At 43.3% G+C, this 19200-nt stretch overlaps 1 protein-coding gene across 23 annotated transcripts in view; it reads right to left on the bottom strand.

Annotated features, from left to right (window-relative positions):
* The window catches only part of ZNF75D (zinc finger protein 75D), an 86892-nt gene that overhangs the window by 64188 nt on the left and 3504 nt on the right, over positions 1–19200 (bottom strand). For 9 of the 23 annotated variants that reach the window (XR_011998205.1, XR_011998203.1, XR_003233500.2 and 6 more), the window contains exons 1-5: positions 15489–15885; positions 13432–13958; positions 11801–11993; positions 10987–11078; positions 10526–10652 (exon numbers count right to left, since the gene is read on the bottom strand). Coding sequence is in view for 16 of the 23 variants with exons in the window: in XM_072743823.1 (XP_072599924.1) it covers positions 10526–10652; positions 10987–11078; positions 11801–11993; positions 13432–13878 (859 nt within the window). In the remaining 7 variants the exon portion in view is untranslated. Of the gene's footprint in view, positions 1–3439; positions 4377–10525; positions 10653–10986; positions 11079–11800; positions 11994–13431; positions 13959–15488; positions 15900–19200 lie in introns of those variants that run through there. The other 14 variants (XR_011998204.1, XM_072743828.1, XM_025989090.2 and 11 more) reach the window with 13 other exon arrangements.

The raw sequence follows: 19200 nt of genomic DNA, 5'->3' as shown, positions 1-19200 counted from the left end.
GCCCTGGGAAGGGAAACACCCTAAGCTCCAGTGGCCTCTTCTGTAAAATAAGGAGCGTGGTCTCCTGGGCTTCCAAGGCTCCTTCAGCCCCGGTGTCCTACATGATTGGAGGGAGCAGGGGATGCAGCTTTATGTGATTGCAGCTGTAACTACAGAGGGACCCAACCAGACTCCTGGGGGCAGCCATGCCATGGTCTGCTTTGAGAGAGAAGGTAGAAACCTGGGTCCTGCATGAATGAGCCTTGATTCAGACATGGCCTTGTGCCTTAGTGGCAGCAAGTGGCAGTACTATGCTCTGTGAGCCCTCAACCCCCAACCTCAGGCCTTATAGATGCAGATCCAAGTGGAAGAGGACTGCTGGCCTCTGCTCACCCAGCTCCTTGCTCTTCCTCTCCACTCAGCCTGTCTTCCCTATGATGCCTGCCCCTCGCTCCCTGAGGACAGGTGCACACACACTGGGATCTGAGCCCACAGCCCTCACACCAGGTTCAGGCCAGCCTTTGTCTCATTGGTCCCATCTCTGCCTGTGGGATGGAGCCTTCTGCCTCTTTGCTCTGTCCCTCAGATGACTAATCAGCCTGTTCCTTCAGTCTCCGGGCTTCCTGCTGTGTCCTCAGAAAGGCAGTGGAGTTCCCATCTCTTAGCCATATGCTGGGGAGGTGGCAGGCAAGTATAAAGCAGAATGACATCTCTCTCTTTGATTTCATTCTGCCATTTTATCCCCTAGTGCCTGTGTCTCTCCTTTTTCTGACAGTCAGGGCTGACAGGAGTGGTCAGGATGCCTTGGGAATGGGGCCCCAGGAAGCTACATCACAGGGCTGAAAGGGAAAAATAGGTACTGATGAGTCAGCCAGGAGCCCCAACTTCTAAATCCAGTCCCACAACTGCAGGGAATGTCCTTTCTTCCTGGAGCCCTTGTATTCAAAGGGCAGTGTGGTCTGAATTTAGAACAGGGTATCCTGAATTCTCTGTTTCGGCCCATTTGCATCTAAAGGCCTTTCTGCTGCTTGTCTTAAATAACTGATCTCTAAAACAGGACCCAGCTTCCCTAGTTCTGACCTCTCCTGAGGATGCCAGTGTAGATGAGGACCTCCAAGATGAGCTTTCACACCAACAGGTATAATAATAAGGGTTGGCAACTTTATGGAAACGGGAGGGCCCTTTTACTGACTCATTTTCAGGAAGTCTGCTGAATCTTGGAAGTGGGCAGTAACTGCTCGCTCCATTGATGTAGTACTTCCTTCAACTTCCGAGTCCATCTGCCCTTTCTAAATGCTACATGAACAAAGGTCCTTTGAATGGTGGTATGACAGGAGCCATCCAGGGTGGTACCAAACAGTGTCACACAAAGAGAATGCCCTCTGAAAGAAGCTAAATTTTCCGCTAATTTCAAGAGCACAATCTCAGTTCTAGAAGCAATGGTGGGGCAGTCAGTCTCCAAGCCTTCAGGAATATAATGGAATCCTTTCCTTCTGGGTCACTTCCTCCTCTGGGCTTAGCGCTTGCATTCTTCTTAGTAGCCATTTTAGTCACTCCTTTCCTCCATTATTTTGAGGATGAATACACCTCATAGTGCAAATACTGTCCAAATAGGTTCACCCCTAGCCATCACCCCGTCGACATTGCACATATGTCAAATTGGGGACTTCTAGTCTATTTTGGTTCTGTTACTTGCTGTCAGTGCATCTAGCTCAATGGGGACATTGGCTTATTGCTTCATAATGACTAGAGAGAAGCATCTCTAGAAAGGAATGTCAAACTAGGCTACTCTTCTGACCACAAGGAGGCTTAAAAAGCAGCTGGGAATGACAGAAACAACCACTAACTGAGGATGCTTTTTTTTTTCTTATTTTCTTTTTAAAATAACTGAATGAGAGATGAAGACTGATCCAAATGTTTATGGAACACCCACTGTGGCCCATCAGTGTGAGGCATGTTCACATCTCATTTGATCCTCACAGCAGCCCTAAGAGGATGGAATTATCATCTCTGTTTTACAAATCTGAAAACAGGCATAGAGGGGGCTCTTGATAGAAAAAATATCTCAAAGTATCTATGCCAAAAAAGTGACTGCCATATCTGGGTTATTTGGTAACCATGGAGTTTTGTTTAATGTTTAGTATGAAACAACATTCCATTTCATTAAAAAAGGAAAATTTGGGGGCACCTTGGTGGCTCAGTGTTTGAGCATCCACCTTCACCTCAGGTCACGATCCCAGAGTTCTGGGATCAAGTCCCACATCAGGCTCCCCACAGGGAGCCTGCTTCTCCCTCTGCCTATGTCTCTGCCTCTCTCTCTGTGTCTCTCATGAAGATAAAATCTTCAGAAAAAGGGGGAAATTTTTATGAAATAATAAATATAGAGAAGCCTCAGCCAACATCTTTTTTTTTCATTTTTGTTTTCTCAGCCAACATCCTAAACTAGGATCTGACATAGCTATAAATCCATATCCTTCAACTTCATCACCCTTCCCTTGACATCACATTACGTTCTCAGGAGATAATCCGAGGCCAAGGGAAGGAAGAGAAACCATCAACATCACAAAACAGTTTCCATCTGACTTACTTCTCATTGGGTGGGGGACATCCCTTTAGCCCACGGGCCTTACTTTGCTCCAATACTTCAGAGGCTCCCTCCTGCTATCCACTGTGTACTGAGGCTACAAGTCCACAGGTCTCACCTTGCCATTCTCAGCAAATCAGTGTACAAAACTTCCAGACTTTCCTGCAGATCATCCAAAGTATATGGGGTTGTGGCTGAGCAACCCATAAAAACAGGCTTCCCTTTAGGCCCTGGAGCAGTGTGGCCTCAATGTGAAAGCCTATAGCCCAAATTGTGAAAAGTAAAAAAAAAAAAAAAAAAAAAAAAAAAAAAAAGGCCATTTAACATGGCCCTGGGCTTTCTACAAAAAGACAAATGTGTGGATGAGGGCCCAGACTGCTTCCTTCATCATTTCATTGCATATACCTCAGTGTTGAGAGGATTAGCAGGAGAGATATCAAGTGCTTGCAAGGTCCCTAGGTCTGTGGTGGTATTCAGGCCTTCGCTTGCTTCTTGGAACTTCTTGAGAGAAAACACTGTGGTAGTGGGCACTCCAGGGAACGGCCACTGTAATGGGGGCACTTCTCCCAGGGCAAACACTGAATGCTCTCTTCCTGGTACAGAATAAAGTTCCCTCGGCCCTGAGCTTGGTTGTTCGTGTCGGCAGAATAATGGCCAGAGAAACTCTGTCCAGCTTAGAAATTCTAAGCTCCCCTCAGAGGACCTGAATACTTTTCTATTCCATCTCTCTTCAGAAAGAATGAGAGTAAGACTCATGGCCACCATGTATTTGCTGAGCACCTGACACTTGCAGAACTTAGATCGCAGAGGGTATGGGGAAGCTGAATAACCAGACAGATATATAGATAGATAGATGAATAGATAACTATAGATATATAATAGCTATATTTACACTCTTTTATTTATCAAGTACTCATTGTGTATCAGTCTTGTGCTAGGCACGGAAAATACAATACTGAGCAAGAGAGCTTAGATTCCTTTCTGTAAAGCAGGACATGTACCCCTCCCAAATTTCCTGTGGGTGACAAGTTCCTATCATCGATGTATCACAGTTTTATACTCTTTCATCACCTCTAAGATCAAGATCCATATGGTGACTTTCTTCAGACTGGAGGTACTGAACAGGATTCCCTTCTTCTGTGGAGTTTCTGGTGTCTAAGAAGGCTTGACCGCCTGCTAAAATTTCTCCTGCATATGCTACAAGTATATGGCTGCTCACCTGTGTGGGTTCTCTGGTGCTTAATAAGGTGGGAGTTCTGAATAAATCTTTTCCCACATTCATAACATTTAAAGGGCTTCTCGCCTGTATGAATTCTTAGGTGTGTGTGTAGATTTGTATTGTGACTGAAGCTTTTCCCACACCATGAGCATCTGTATGGTTTTATTCCTTGGTGTGCCATTAAGTGCTTATTAAGATCTGAACTCCATCTAAACCTCTTATCGCACTGTTGACATTTATAGGGCTTCTCTTCAGTGTGAATTCTCTGGTGCTTAATAAGATCAGAGCTAACTCTGAAGCTTTTCTCACATTCCTGACACTTAAAAGGTTTCTCTCCTGCATGGCCTTTCCCATGAAGATCCATATGTTTTGGAAGCGCTTGTGTACAGGTTGAAAATTTCTTTCTTTTCCTCCCTAGAAAAGCTTGGTGCCGTTTCTGGACCCTGCGTGTACCATCATGATTTTCTTTGCCTGTTGTTTTCTGGGCAACTTTCACTTTGGCCTTTCTTAATACTTTGCATCCTGATGCTTGTAATTCTAATGTAGAAAGAGATATAGGTTGGTCATTTCCAGTGTCATTTTTGAGCTTTAACCCTGTTGGAATAAACAGAAGAGTCAGCCGTCTGTGTCCCAGAACAAGAAAACTATAGGAATGGAGAGAAAAATCAATGATGATTGCTTTTAAAAAACACAGAACAAATGATTTCTGGTCCAATATGGACAAAATGGCACAGGCACATTTCCTCCTGATCCTCTCCACTAGGGACAACAACTGATGAAAGAATGCAAGGCACAACCAGCAAAGAATTCTAAAACATGGCAAAATGAAAGCAAAATGGTATTGGATTCCAGAACTAGCAGAATAACACAGCAGATGGTCTTACATACCCACACCCACCAGAGGAATGTAGCCCCAAGCTAGCATTTTTCCAATACTCAACTTAGCAACAGAAAGCTGCCTGGATAGGCTTATCTCTTCACCAGTCTGAATGGGAAGCCTGCCCACAGCAGAACCCCAGTTTGGAGACACCAAAGTGGAGGGGCAGAAGTGGTAAGAGACACAGTGTAAGGCACAGTAGTAAGTAGCCACAGTGGCCTAGCCCAGGAAGCCTCTTCATCCATTAGGGTCTGAGATTCCTTTTTCCCACTGAGAGGTACTCTGGCATGGGTAAGTACCTTCCTCACCCTCAAGCAACACCAGCAGGGACATATAGAAGCCCTAACAGGGATCCCTGGGTGGCTCAGTGGTTTAGAGCCTGCCTTCAGCCCAGGGCGTGATCCTGGAGTCCAGGGATCAAATCCCACATCGGACTCCCTGCATGGAGCCTGCTTCTCCCTCTGCTTGTGTCTCTGCCTCTGTGTGTGTGTGTGTGAGTCTCATGAATAAGTAAAATATTTTTTAAAAAAAGAAGCCCTAGCAGTACCATATGAACCAAGGAAATCATGATAACACCATGAAGGCTCTGAAAATTAAACTATCGCTGGAAGCATAACCCACAAAAGCAGGAAAAAACCTATGTGCTAAACTAAAACAGGGGGACTATTACATTAAAATATTTAAATAGGACCCAGAATCTCCTAACATAATAGACAAAATGTTCAGGATACAATAAAAAATCACCCATCTGACTCAGTGGTTTGGTGCCTGCCTTCAGCCCAGGGCATGATCCTGGGGTCCTGGGATCAAGTTGCGCATCGGGCTTCCTGCATGGAGCCTGCTTTTCCTCTGTGTCTCTATCTCTCTCTCTCTCTCTCTCTCTCTCTCCTTCTGTGTCTCTCATGTATCAATGGATAAAATCTTAATAAAAAAACAGAAAGACAACAGGAAAATCTAAAAATATGTGGAAAGAGAAAAATACACTTCTAAAATTTCCATGATTCAAAGAGAAAGTCTCAAAAAAATTTTAAAATACACAGTTGAATGAAAATCGAACTCTAGGGGCTCCTGGCTGGCTAAGTCAGTGGAATGGGAGACTCCTGATCTTAGGGTCATGAGTTCAAGCTCCATGATGGGTGTAGAGATACTTAATAATAAAACCTTTAATAAATAAATAAGTAAATAAGAAAAAAAAGAAAGTGAAATTAAAATATATCAAAATATGTGGAATGCAGCCAAAGTGCTCAGAGGAAAAGGTACAGCCCCGAATGCTTATAATAGAACAGGGGAAAGGTCTCAAATCAATAATCTAGTTTCTCCCTCTATAAATTAGAGAAAAAACCAAAATAAACCCAAAGCAAGCAAGTTAAAGAAAGGAAATAATAAAAATCATAGCAAAAGTCACAACCAAACAAAAAGCCTGTTCTGCAAAAAAATTTAAAAAATTGATAAACTTCTATCACAATTGACAAATAAAAGGATAGAAAATCCAAATCACCAATAGGAGGAAGTAAATTGGATATATCACTACACATTCTGCGGCAACTAAAAGGATAGTAAGAGGGGCACCTGGGTGGCTCAGGTTTTTGGGCATCTGACTCTTGATTTTGGCTCAGGTCATGATCTCAGGATCTTGAGATCAAGCCTCGCTTCAGACTCCACACTCAACAGGGAGTCTGCTTCTCTCCCTCTCCTTCTCTCTCTGCCCCTCCCCTGGCTCACACGCTCTCTAAAAAATAAATAAATAAATCTTTTTAAAAATAATAAATAAAAGGATGGTAAGAGAATGCTACCAACAACCTTATGTTCATAACTTTTAAAAGTTAGGAAAAAAAATAAAAGTTAGGAAAAAATGGACCAATTTCTCAAAACCACAAACTAACAGAATTCAAACAACATGAAATAGATATCTGAATAGCACCATCACCATTAAACAAGTTGAATTCATAGTTTAAAAGCTTCCTTCCAAAATCCAAGTCCATACGGTGTGACTGGAGGATTCTATAAAATATTTAAAGAATTAACACTAATTTTATACAGTCTCTTCCTGAAAAGAGGATTAAATATTACCCAACTCATTTTATAAGGCCAATATCACCTTGATAGCAAAATCATATAAAGACAGTACTAAAAGAGAAAACTATCGGGGTGCCTGAGTGGCTCAGGTCGTTAATAGGCCAACTCTGGATTTTGGCTCAGGTCCCAGAGTCCAAGGATTTGGCTCAGGTCCCAGAGTCCAGGGATTGAGCCCAACATTAGCCTCCCCACTCAGCGAGGAGTCTCTTTGAGGATTCTCTCTCCCTCTCCTTCTGTCCCTCTTCCTTCTGCTCAAGCATGTGCATGCACTCTCTAAAATAAATAAATAAATCTTTAAAAATAAAAGGAAACTACAGACTAACATCTCCCATGAACTTAAATGTATAAATACTCAACAAAATACTAGCAAACTGAATGTAACAGTATGTAAGGATTATATACCAGGATCAAGAAGGATTTACTGCAAGTATGCAAAGTTGGTTCAACATTTGAAATCAATCAACATAACATACCATATCAACTAGCTTTTAAGGATCATATTCCTACCAACAGACATAGGAAAGTGTTTCACAAACTCTATATCCATTCATGATAAAAACACTTAAGTTAAGAATTAAATTGACTTGATAAAATAGTACCAACAACAAAAAAACATATTAATATAAATAGGTAAAGGTGAAAAACAATGTTTTCATGATAAAACTGGGACAAGGCAAGGATGTCTGCTCTTTCCACTTTTATTCAACATAGCAGGAAGTTGGAGCTACTGCAGTTACAGCATGAAAAAGAACATATTAAAAGGCGTTGCAGATAATGTGATTATCTAGGTGTAAAAATCTCAAGGAAGCTACAAAAAACTCTTTAGAAATAATAAGTGAGTTAGTAGGGTCACAGAATACAAAATCAAAATACAAAATCAGTGGCATTACTATATAATAATGAACATGCAGAAACCAAAATTAAAAATAATACCACCTATAAATGTTCCAGTGAAAATGAAATGTATATATTTAACAAACCACACAGAGGATCTGTACACTGAAAATTATAAAAAGTTGACAAAAGAAATCAAAGACTTAAATAGACACACACTGTGTTCACTGATCAAAAAAATCCACATAGTAAAGATATCAATTTTCCTCAAACTAATACTTAGGTTTATTATAGTATCTAGCAAAATCCCAACAAAGTTTTTTGTGTACATAGTTAAGCTTACTCTAAAATTTACATGGAAAGACACAGGCCCTAGAAGGGCTAAAATAAAATTTTATTTTACAAAAAAAGAATAAAGTGGAAAAATCAGCCTATTTGACAGATATTGTGGCTTTGGTATTACATAGCTACAGTAATCAAGACAATGCAATATCAGCAGAGGGACAGACACAGAGCTCAATGGAACAGAATAGATGCACACAAATATACCCAACTGATCTTTGACAAAAGTGCAAAAGCAACTGAAATGAAGGATAACCTTTCCAAGAAATGGGGCTGAAGCAACTGGCTCTCCATAGGCCAAAAAATGAAGCTCATCCTAAACTTCACACCTTATAAAATAATCAACCCTAAATGGATCATGGACTTAAATATAAGATTATAAAACTTTTGGGAAAAAAGTAGCAGAAAATTTTAGGGATCTAGGGTTAGAGTTCTAGCTTTGACATCAAATATACAATGTATAAAGGCAAAAAATGAAAAATTGTTCCTCATGAAACCTTTTCATGAAATGAAAACCTTTTCTTCTGTGGAAGTCCATGGAAAAAGAATTAAAAAGACAATATACAGACTTGGAGAAACTATTTGCAATCCAAATATTTGACAAAGTGCTAGAATCTATAATCTAGAAAAAACTCTCAAAATTCAACAGTTAAAAGACAATCCAATTAAATTATAGGTAAAAGATATTTCACAGATGAGAATATAGAGATGGCAAATAAGTGCATGAAAAGCTGTAAAACATCATTGGCCAATTGGGAAGTGCAAATTCAAGCCACAATGGGATAAGCACTATACATTTTCTGCTATTTTTTCCCAAATACTTCAGAATAGCAAACATAAAAGGGAGATAATACTAAACACTGGCAAGGACATGAGAAACTGGACCATTCGTTCTTTACTGCTGGGAATATGAAATGGCACAGCCACTGTAGAAAACAGTTTGGCAAGTGCTTAGGAAATTAAACATTTAATTGCCATATGAACCAGCGAATGCACTCTCAAAGCATTTATTCCAGAAAAATGAAAACTTATCTCTGTAAAAAATCCTGCACACAAATGCTCAGGTCAGGGCAGCTTTATCCACACTAGCTCCAAGCCGAAGATAGCAAAGATCTCTTTTCAGTGGTGAATGGTTACACACACTGTGGTCTCCCAATATCATGGTATGCTACTCAGTAGTAAGAAAAAAACAAAAACAAAACAAAAAGCCCAACAACTATTGATGCATGCAACAATTCAGATCAATTTCCAGAGAATTATTCTGAATGAAAAAGTTAATGCCAAAAGGTTACAGTTTATGATTCTATTCATGCAATACTTTTGAAATGGCAAAATGTAGAACAGATGGGTGGTTGGCATGGGTTGGTGATGGGATGAGGTACAGAAGACACATGTATGATTATAAAAGAGCAACCAAAAAGGTCCTTGCAGTAATGTACCTGTCCAGCATCTTGACTGCAGAGGTGTATATACAAACCTATAATTGCAATAAAACTTTACAGAACTAGGGACGCCTGGTGTAGCTCAGTCAGTTAAGCATCCAACTCCTGATTTCCGCTCAGGTCATGATCTCAGGGTCATTAGATCGAGCCCTGCATCATGCTCCCTGCTCAACAGGGAGTCCGCTTGAGATTCTTTCCCTGTGCCCCTCCCCCTGCACACATACAAGCGTGCATGCTCACGTTCTCTCTCTCCCTAATTAATAAATCTTAAAAAAATACCTTTACAAAACTAATTATGCACACATACAAATAAAATGGAAAACAGGAAGGTCAGAAGACTATAGATATCAATATCCTGGTTGTAACACTATTTGATACTTTTGCAAAAGTTATCATTGAGGAAAACTGGGTAAAGCATCTACGGGTTCTCTTTGTATTACACTTTAAATCTGCATACAAAATTACAATTATCACTCAATATGAAGTTCACTTAGAAAAACACAGGAATGGAATCTTGGAATGTTAATCCCCTATAAAGATTCTTACCAAAGAACATTTCTCTTCTTCCCATGTATATACTTACCTGTAGGAGACTCTCCAAGACTCCTTGAACTCTTGGGGACCTTGGATCTGTGGTTATCCCTTGCTCTGAACAGATTAGTTCAGGTTTAGGGGGTAACAATAATGCTCTGAGTATAAAACCTGAGGTCATGGGCTGACATCTTACTTCCAGACTCTCTTCAGGAAGAGTGAATGATTCTTTCATACTTTCATTTATTCCAAACGTTTAAATGGGTAGATTCTTAAATTCAATTATCCTCTTTCTAGTCTACTGTGGTTGCGGGGGGATGCACAAGGAGAAGGTGGAGAAGGAAGCCTGGGGAGGGCACGTGAAGCAGAGAATAGGAATCCAGTGCTGGTGAAGCAGACATGGTCAGGGATGATGGCAGCTTAGACTAATATGGTAAGATGGTAAGAGCATAAGACGGGGAGACATGGTTGTAGTCAGGATCTATTTTGAATGATCTAGATTTGCCTTGCCTTTCCCTCACACCATCAAGTTGAGACACAAGCAGCAACTGGGACACTGGGACTCTCCCATGGGAGATAGTCTTCCATAAACTGCAGCCCAATTATGCAACTCCTATGCAAAGGAAAGGAAGAATTTTTACCTAGAGAGATGACAGTCTCATAGTTTTCCTGCATTACATCACTGTAAAGGATCTTCTGAGTAGGGTTCAGTAATTTCCATTCTTCCTCAGAAAAAAACACAGCCACATCTTCAAATGTCAATAAGCTCTGAAGAAGAGAATGGGTTTTAGTTCAGTACTTGCCACTGCATGAAGCCATCCTATCACTCATCTCTGAAATACAGAGCAGGCCAGTCACCAAAGAAGAGTATTAAGATTCAGGGGAAAAAAGTGAAATGGCAGAAAAGGAAAAAGCCAAAGATCAGTAAACAGCTCAGGAGGGGCCTGGTCCCCACTGTGCCAAGCCTAGTTGCCTAGAGGTGAACATCCAGGGCTAACGTGCCTCAGAGCACCTTCCAAGCACTGTGGGTCATGGGCAGCAGACAAAAGCACAGACAAGGCTGCGTTCAGGCTGCCTGAAAAAGCTGGAAAGTACAGCTCACCTGGTACTCAGGCAAGATGAGCTCAGATGCCATCTTCCAGTGTGGGGTGCTTTTCTGCTCAGAAAAGGCTAGAATCTGTTGAGCAGGCACAGCTGTGGATGGAAAAGAGCCAGAGAAAATGTCTCTCTTTTGTGTTTACAAATATTCTGAGCTGATTTCTAAAACACAGGACATCAGGAGTCCTTCAGGAAAGATGGCTCACCTCCACAAGTGTGTGTGTGTGGTGCCAGAAGTGACCTTCTCATTGTAAAGGAGAACCAAATACCCACCACGCCAACAAACTGGTTCCCTAGTTGGCTGTTTACCCAGATTTCGTGAGAGAAATTACTACAAGAAAATCCATTATTGTAATTATTTTTTTGCTTCTCATGAAACAAATTGTTTACTGAGCTAAGCAGGAATTAGAGGTGATTGAAAATGAAAGACTCGGGTCCTTCCAGGGTAGGTGGTTTCTGTCTTTTATTATTTTTTTTCCTGGTGCACAATCCTCGCCTTCTTCTGCCATGACAACCCATTTCTGATCCCAGTTTCCTCTCTAACATAGAAGGGGGAGATGACCCCACCTGTCCCTATTCCATCTTCTCTCAAATTCCTAAGAAGCAAGATCCCTGGTGTGAATCCGAGGAATGTCTGGTTTGGGTATTTCTGCACTCCAGCTGACCCTCACCTTTACCCATCATTGGCCTATTGTACTCACACTTGAGAGACACTCTAACAGCTGGCATGGCTGGGCACCTGGAGAATTCCCATGACATTCCAGCTGAACCGATTACTATCACACTGCCCAGAAGAGAATTATTATGAAGCTCCTCACCTCTTTGATATACAGGCTGGCTTTCTCTGTGAGTATTCCAGCCCAGCTGTTCCTGTGGTACCCGGAGTGTATTCCAACATTCTTTCTGGAACACACCCAGTGGCTGGGGCTCTGCTGGCTTCCACTTAAAGCCTGGGGCCACTGCTGCTCCTCCCAAGAGCACTGCCTCCTTTCCCAGCTCATGGGCTGTGACCTAGAAATAATCCCCATCCTCATTAGCACAGAACTTACTTTCGGTTCGAGGGTGGTTGTGGAGGGATGAACAAGAGTGGAGCCTGGATTCGGGAAGGAAGTTGTGACATTCAAAGAAGTAATAAAAAATTAAGAGGTACCGTGTCACCACTTCTTCGCAAAGAACTACATACACCGGCTAGGGAGATCAGTATAAGATGACGAAAGCTGTGGCTGCTGCCAGCCTCCACCCCTCTGCAAGCAGCATGGGGGCAAGGTGGGGGCCCACTGGCTCTTACACGCTGCCTTTACTGGCTTGCTTTCCCAACTTGGATCCTTGCCTAAGGATATTTCTAACTTATCTGTTTGCTCTAAAACAAACAAACTTGAATTAAAAAAAAGATACCTATAGGTCATCTTTCCCAATCCTTCCACAGCCAGGGAAGGACTTCAGGGAGAAAGGAGATACAGTGGAGGAAAAACTGGGGGTAAAGTTCGGACTCTTCCCTAAGATTCTGTTATAGTAAGACACCAAAAATATGCCCTGTCCTGTGCCCTTCAGAGCAGGCCCCCAAGGAAAAGAAAGGTGCTGCCATCTGCTGAGGGCATACCCTTGGCTCCCCACTTCTCAGGAAGGCCTAGGGCAGACCACTATGTGAGGGCAATGGAGGTTCTTTCCTCCTGGCTGAGAGACAGGCACTCCCACTAGAGAAGGCGCTACCCTTCCACACCCTGATTCTATCCACTCCCCTCTCTTAGCAGGTTTCTTCTTTCTGTATCCTTGCGTCCCTTTTTTCTTTCCATCTCTTCTCTTTCTTGGCAGTCTTCCCAAAGTTGTTTGATTTATACTTCTATTTGCTGCCCTCTCTCCTTTGATCTCTAAGTGCTGTGCATTTTTTTCCAGATTTTTTCCTCCCTTTCCTAACTCCATCTTGCCTTTTATTTCTGCTTCTAAGAATTTAAGTCTTCTCTTCTCGGCCATGCCAAACAAGGCCCACCACCCCCAGTTTGCCCTGGCCTGAAAGAGGGTAAAATACATTTGTTTTTTTTCCTAAGGCCAGGAAAAGATGGCCAGGAAGCCTGAAAGTTATCATTTACTGCTGTTACATACCTCTGATTTCAGATCCTGCATAGCAGTCCTAAAGGAATTAAAGAGGAGGGACCAAATCCACCTCATTCCTCAATTGATCCCTCCTCCCCAGGGGTGCCTGAGTGGCTCAGTGGTTGAGCATCTGCCTTGGACTCAGGTGGTGATCCTGGGGTCCTGGGATCGAGTCCCATATCAGGCTCCTCACAGGGAGCCTGTTCCTCCCTCTGCCTATGTCTCTGCCTCTCTCATGAATGAATGAATGAATAAATAAATAAATAAATAATTTTTAAAAAAAATTTGACTCCTCCCTCCTAGCCCGGATATATCCACCTTTGTTCTATTTCATTGTACGTGTAAAGGATCATCTCACCTCATCACTTATTCCACCACGTTCTCTCTGAAAGCGCTCTACCAGGGCCACAGCCTCTTTGATGCTCTGTGGATGATACTTCCGCACCCAGTTCTGGGTATCCCTGGGCAGAATAGACAGGAACTGCTCTAGCACCAGCAGTTCCAAGATCTGCTCTTTCGAGTGGGTCTCTGGCCTCAGCCACTGGTGGCATAATTCCTGAAGTTGGCTGACAGCCTCAAGGGGTCCAGGTGCTTCATGATAATAGAAGCTCCGGAAGTGCTGGCGAGCGCTCTCGGGACCAAGACTGTCCATCTCTGGGCTGGATTTCTGACTCTCACTGGAGCTCTCTTTCACGGACCCCTTAGACTCCCACAAAGCCTCCATGTGTGGGTATAAGCATGCATTCACCTCCAGATGTCTCATCATCATTTGTTCTAGGAACAGTTTTATTCCTATGTGTGACATTCTCCTGGTGCCACCTTTGACAACTGAGGCCTTGTCAGGCTTGGTATAAAACCAATGAGTAGATCTTCTCCCCAAGAGCACTGAGAGAGGGGAGAAAAAAAGTACATGTCAAAAAGAAAGCCACATGACATACATATTTACTTGCCATTTATAGTTACCAGAGAAAAACGAACAGAAAAGAACCTGTCCAGTCTCCCCTTTAAAATCACCTGCCAAGTATGAGGACACTTACGATAACAGATTCCTTCAAGATACCTATTTCTTTTTGTCAGCTTGATAAACAAAGCACAGCTCAGAGAAGACAAACCTCAATCGGTAACTTTCCTTTTTTCTTTTTTCTTCTTCTTTTTTTTTTTTTTTGGTTTAAGGTCGAGGAAAAGCTGGTGAGTGAAACTGGCACCCACTCGCTAAAAGGAGCTTTGAGAATATCCAATATTTAATCTGTGCGCTTCCTGTTTCACCTGCACAAATAGGGCATATCTGAGTTTCTCTAAATTTTAACAGATCAGCCCAGTCTTTTGTCTTTAGTTAGGGGGAAACAACTACTATGCCCCTTCCAACCCTAATTAAGACTGAAACTTTTTTTATTTGGAACATTTGATACTCTCTTTTCCACTGCATTAATACAGCAGGAGAGCTGAGACAACCAGATAAGAAAAGTAAAGCCATTAGGGGAAAAAGTAACCTAATCCCTCTCAGCAAATATCCTCCAACTGAGCAACCAGGTGTCAAAAAATAATTGGGGGGGGGGGGGTACTTTGGGAAGACTCATCAAGGGCATGGTGCTGATTTGTACTTGTGTATTAACTTTTTGCTTACTTTACTGGAAAGACAACTTGGCCTTGTTTACCAAACACAATGTCAGCTTGTAAAAAATGAGACAAAGGGTGATGATTAAGGTTCCTGAGACAGGAAGGGTCCTAATAAAGGTAACTCTTCTCCTGACTTTACAGTTCCTTAGGGACACACAGATCTTTTAAGTAAGGCTAAGGGTAACCCTGAAAGGCCGATTTTTCCTGAGCTATTCCAGCAGAAACAGCAACAAAGTTCTCTTGAGGATGCCACGGGTATTCAAAGAAATGCTCGGTTCCCTGCCACTTCTCCAGGCTTGGAAGATATAGGGGAACCTCCTCTATTTCTATGTCAGCAGAGCCTAAAATCTCTGAGGCTGAAAGGCCCCTTGCTCCAGCGACCTGACCAGCAGCCAGAGCGGAAACAGGGAAGTTCCGCCAGGTGCAGCGGGAGACACTGCTGCTGCACCCCCCACCCTCCAAGAATCCGAGACGCCCTGGGGCCTGACCACCAGCGCTCTCCCAGGGACTCCGCGGGCGGCCAGCCCCCCACCCGAGGATGCTCGGGGTGCATCACTGGGCTGCACGTGCACATGGGGGCAAAGAGTGCTGGCGGCGGCTGGACGGGGCGGTCAGAGCAAGGGCACTCGCCTGGCCCTGCAGCCGCGGGCCACTGACCGCCTGGCGCGTGGCGGAAGGCTGCCGGCCCCGCCCCAGCTCACCGCCCCGGGAGAAGAGGGGCCGCCACTGGCACGTGCGGCCAGCAGCGAAGGGGGCGCGGGCCACCAAATCCCAGGGGCAACGCAGCTTCTTCATTACCTCTGCCCAGCCCGAGCTTCCGCGGACGCCACTTCCCTCTTCTCAACTTGGCTACAGTGTCTCTGCGCCTTCCCCGCCGCCTCGGGGAGGGAGCGCCCGGTTCCCGCGCCTCTCCAGGCCTGGTGACGGAAGCTCCGAGCTCGGGAGCGCGGGGGCCTTGGAGAACTGTTCCCCCAACCGCCCCCTCTAACTCCCCAAGGCCGTGCCCCGACTCGCCATTTTGGGGTCGCGGTCTGTGGACCTAGCCCAACCGGAAAAGAAAGAATGCGCTTCCGGTGGCTACGTGACAGTCACGCCCAGTCGTCTCCCTCTTCTCTACCTGTGGCGTCTCGGGCGCAGCCAGGCAGGCAACGTGACCCCGCTCCCTTCCGTCCTGGGAGCGCGGCTTTCTGCTCAGGCTCAGGCTAGGACGCGAACGCGCCTTTGCCAGGCCCACTAGAGGCCGGTGGGAGGGAGCCAGGGCAGCGGCTTGTCGCCTGCGAGCTGTATAGCCTACCGACTCCAGGTGCCGCGATCATGTGGCCCTGACTTTCCAAGCGCAGATCCTTCTGGTCGCGTTCTGGCAGCCAGCAGCCCTTTCTACCTGGAACCTCACCCCCACCCCAAGTGAGGGCCTCCGCCCTGAAAATCGTCACTAGACATGTCCCAAGCCTCCTGAATTGTAAGGCATAATGGCCTCAGGATCATGTGGATTGCAGTGGCAAATTTTAGAGAAAAATTGAGGTCTTTTGCTATTTCCCTTGCTTTTTCTATTGCATTATGTTTCTTCCCTGTGAGACAGGAGGAACCTTGTTTCTCTATTTTATTTTTTAAGAGAATTTATTTATTTATTTATTCATGTGAGACACACACACAGAGGCAGAGACATAGGCAGAGGGAGAAGTAGGCTCCATGAAGGAAGCTCGATGTGGGACTCAATCCCCGGGGACTCTGTGATCACGACCTGAGTCAAAGGCAGATGTTCTCTCTTAAAAAAAAAAAAAAAACCTTTAAGAGAGAGGCAGAGGCATAGTAGGAGAAGCAGGCTCCCCCAGGGGAGCCCGATGAGGGACTTGATTCCCAGACCAGGATCACACCCTGAGACAAAAGCAGACGCTCAACTACTGAGCCACCCAGGCATGCCAGGAGCCTTGTTTCACCGCATTGACCCTTGTAGTGCTCAGCATAGTCTTCTGGATAAGTCATCTTTCTAAGAACCTGAGTATCTTGGGTTGTCAGCATCTCCAAATTATCCATGTTTACCTAGTATTGAGCCATTTGGATGAAAACTGTCCCTATGAATCGAAAGAGAAGAAACTAACTCAGTAGGGCAGTGGGGTTTAAACACCTCTTTTGGAAGTCTGTGGGAGGAGTTTCCCTAGGAAGCAGAAAAAGAGACCTACAGGCTTAGGAGAAAAATAAAGAGTACTTATCTGTTTACCTGCAAAAGCAGAGGAGACTCAAATTAAGTTTTTGAAAAACAAAACTGCCTCAAAGCCTGCAATAAGACAGTGCATTATCTGTGACATATGACCCTAGTAAAGATGTTTGCCTCGGGATCCCTGGGTGGTACAGCGGTTTGGCGCCTGCCTTTGGCCCAGGGCGTGATCCTGGAGACCCGGGATCAAGTCCCACGTCGGGCTGCCGGTGTATGGAGCCTGCTTCTCCCTCTGCCTGTGTCTCTGCCTCTCTCTCTCTGTGTGTGACTATCATAAGTAAATAAAAAAATTTAAAAAAAAAGATGTTTGCCTCAACAGAGAAATGATTTCAGAATCGATCTTTCAAGCTATGTTCCTATTCAATTGAATCACTCACTAACCAACAAGGGTAGTTAGATAAAAGACATTTTCTTTTTATTTTGTTTTTTTTTTAATCATAAGGTTTTTACACCATGTGAAGTTTATATCTTAATCTGCATAAAGTTATACCTTGTAACTCTCTTCAATATAACTTATCTGTGGATTAAACAGTTAACCATTTAGAATGAATATAGAAATAAGCATAATAGTCTCTTTAACCTAATATGGTTTATAAGCTTCGAAGAGAAAAATCTTCAAAAGGACTATAGACTGCAGGAAGACAATTTGTAATTTATTTTAAAAAAAATTCATTATGTATTGTTAATATGGTTAATAATAAAACCAAACATTGAGCTATGTTCTCTTTTTATAAAACTGCAAAAATTAGGAGTTTCTAATTACACACATAACACCTAGATGACATTTATGGTTAAATTTGGGCTAATATGTTTGAAACACTAAAAAATGTAAAAGCTACAGGGCATTTTTCTTCCTTTAAACACTTCAACCTTCAACCTTGATTCACCAAGGGAACCAAGGCGTGATCCTGAGCTGCAAACAATTCAGTATGTGGAAACAACTTGAAGAAAACCATTTTTTGAATAAGGTTACAATGAGCAAGAGAAGGAAGAGGAGCTTCCAGAATTAAGATCCACAACACAGGGCAGCATGGGTGACTTAGCGGTTTGGTGCCGCCTTCAGCCCAGTGCGAGATCTGGGATCAAGTGCCACGTCAAGGTCCCTGCATGGAGCCTGCTTCTCCCTCTGCCTGTGTCTCTGCCTCTCTCTCTCTGTCTCTCATGAATAAATAAATAAAATATTAAAAAAATAAGATCCACAACACAAAACTGTGATTTTTAACTGCGCCAAGAGCTGAGATGGAGTAAAACAAAGAACTATCTTTACAGAAAGGAACCTGACAGTGTTCTGAGAGGATTAGGAGAGGGCAATCATAGATAAACTCTTGAGAAATATGGAGAATTAGAAGCCAACTTGCAAAAAGACAGGATGTGGCTAAATGGGAATGAAGAAGAAAAGGCTACCTCCAATAAGCAAAGTTGTGATGATGAAGGCAGTTATTCAGAATGGAGAGACTAATGAGGAACAGACTGCTGAATTTAAAGTATCATCCATGGGGTGCCTGGGTGGCACAGTCAGTTGAGCACCTGACTCTTGGTTCTGACTCTTGGTTTCGGCTCAGATCATGATCTTGGGGTAATTATCTTGAGACTCATGTCAGGCTCCATGCTCAGTGCAGTCTGCTTAGGATTTTTCTCTGCCCCTCTCCCACACTTGCTTGTGCACACTCTGTTTCACTCTCTCAAATAAATAAATCTTTTTTTAAAAAAAGTATCTGCTGTATGATGATTTGGACTACCACCTTGATTTTGTTGATGTGACAAATGAATCTCAAAGGTTTCATTTTGTGCTGAAGAAGATGCAACAAGTAGTAATCAGAAAAACAATTGCCAAGCAGATTCCATTCTAAAATTGGTAGCTCTTGAAACTGATGCCTGACAATATTAATGAGGTATTATTTTCTTAAACATAGGGCTCAAACCCACAGCTCCAAGAGCAAGACTAGAGCCAAGAGCAAGAGTCTGACACTTAACCTACTGAGCCACGCAGGTGCCGCTGTATTAATGACTTATTAAACGTGACTTTGGGGGCACCTGGGTAGCTCAGTAGTTGAGCATCTATCTGCCTTTGGCTCAGGTTGTGATGCTGGGGTCCTGGGATCAAGTCCTATATTGGGCTCCCTGCAGGGAGCATGCTTCTTCTGCCTATGTATCTGACTCTCTGTGTCTCTCATGAATAAATGAATAAAATCTTAAACAAACAAACAAATAAACATGACTTCTGGTTCTAGTAATTAGATTCTGTAACAGCTTGATTGTGATCTAACTCACAAATTGTACAATTAACTCAATTAA

This window comes from Vulpes vulpes, chromosome X (assembly GCF_048418805.1).
Source record: "Vulpes vulpes isolate BD-2025 chromosome X, VulVul3, whole genome shotgun sequence".
NCBI lineage: Eukaryota > Metazoa > Chordata > Mammalia > Carnivora > Canidae > Vulpes > Vulpes vulpes.
The sequence above is the reverse complement of the archived record's forward strand: the minus strand, read 5'-3'. Positions and strand labels throughout refer to the sequence as shown.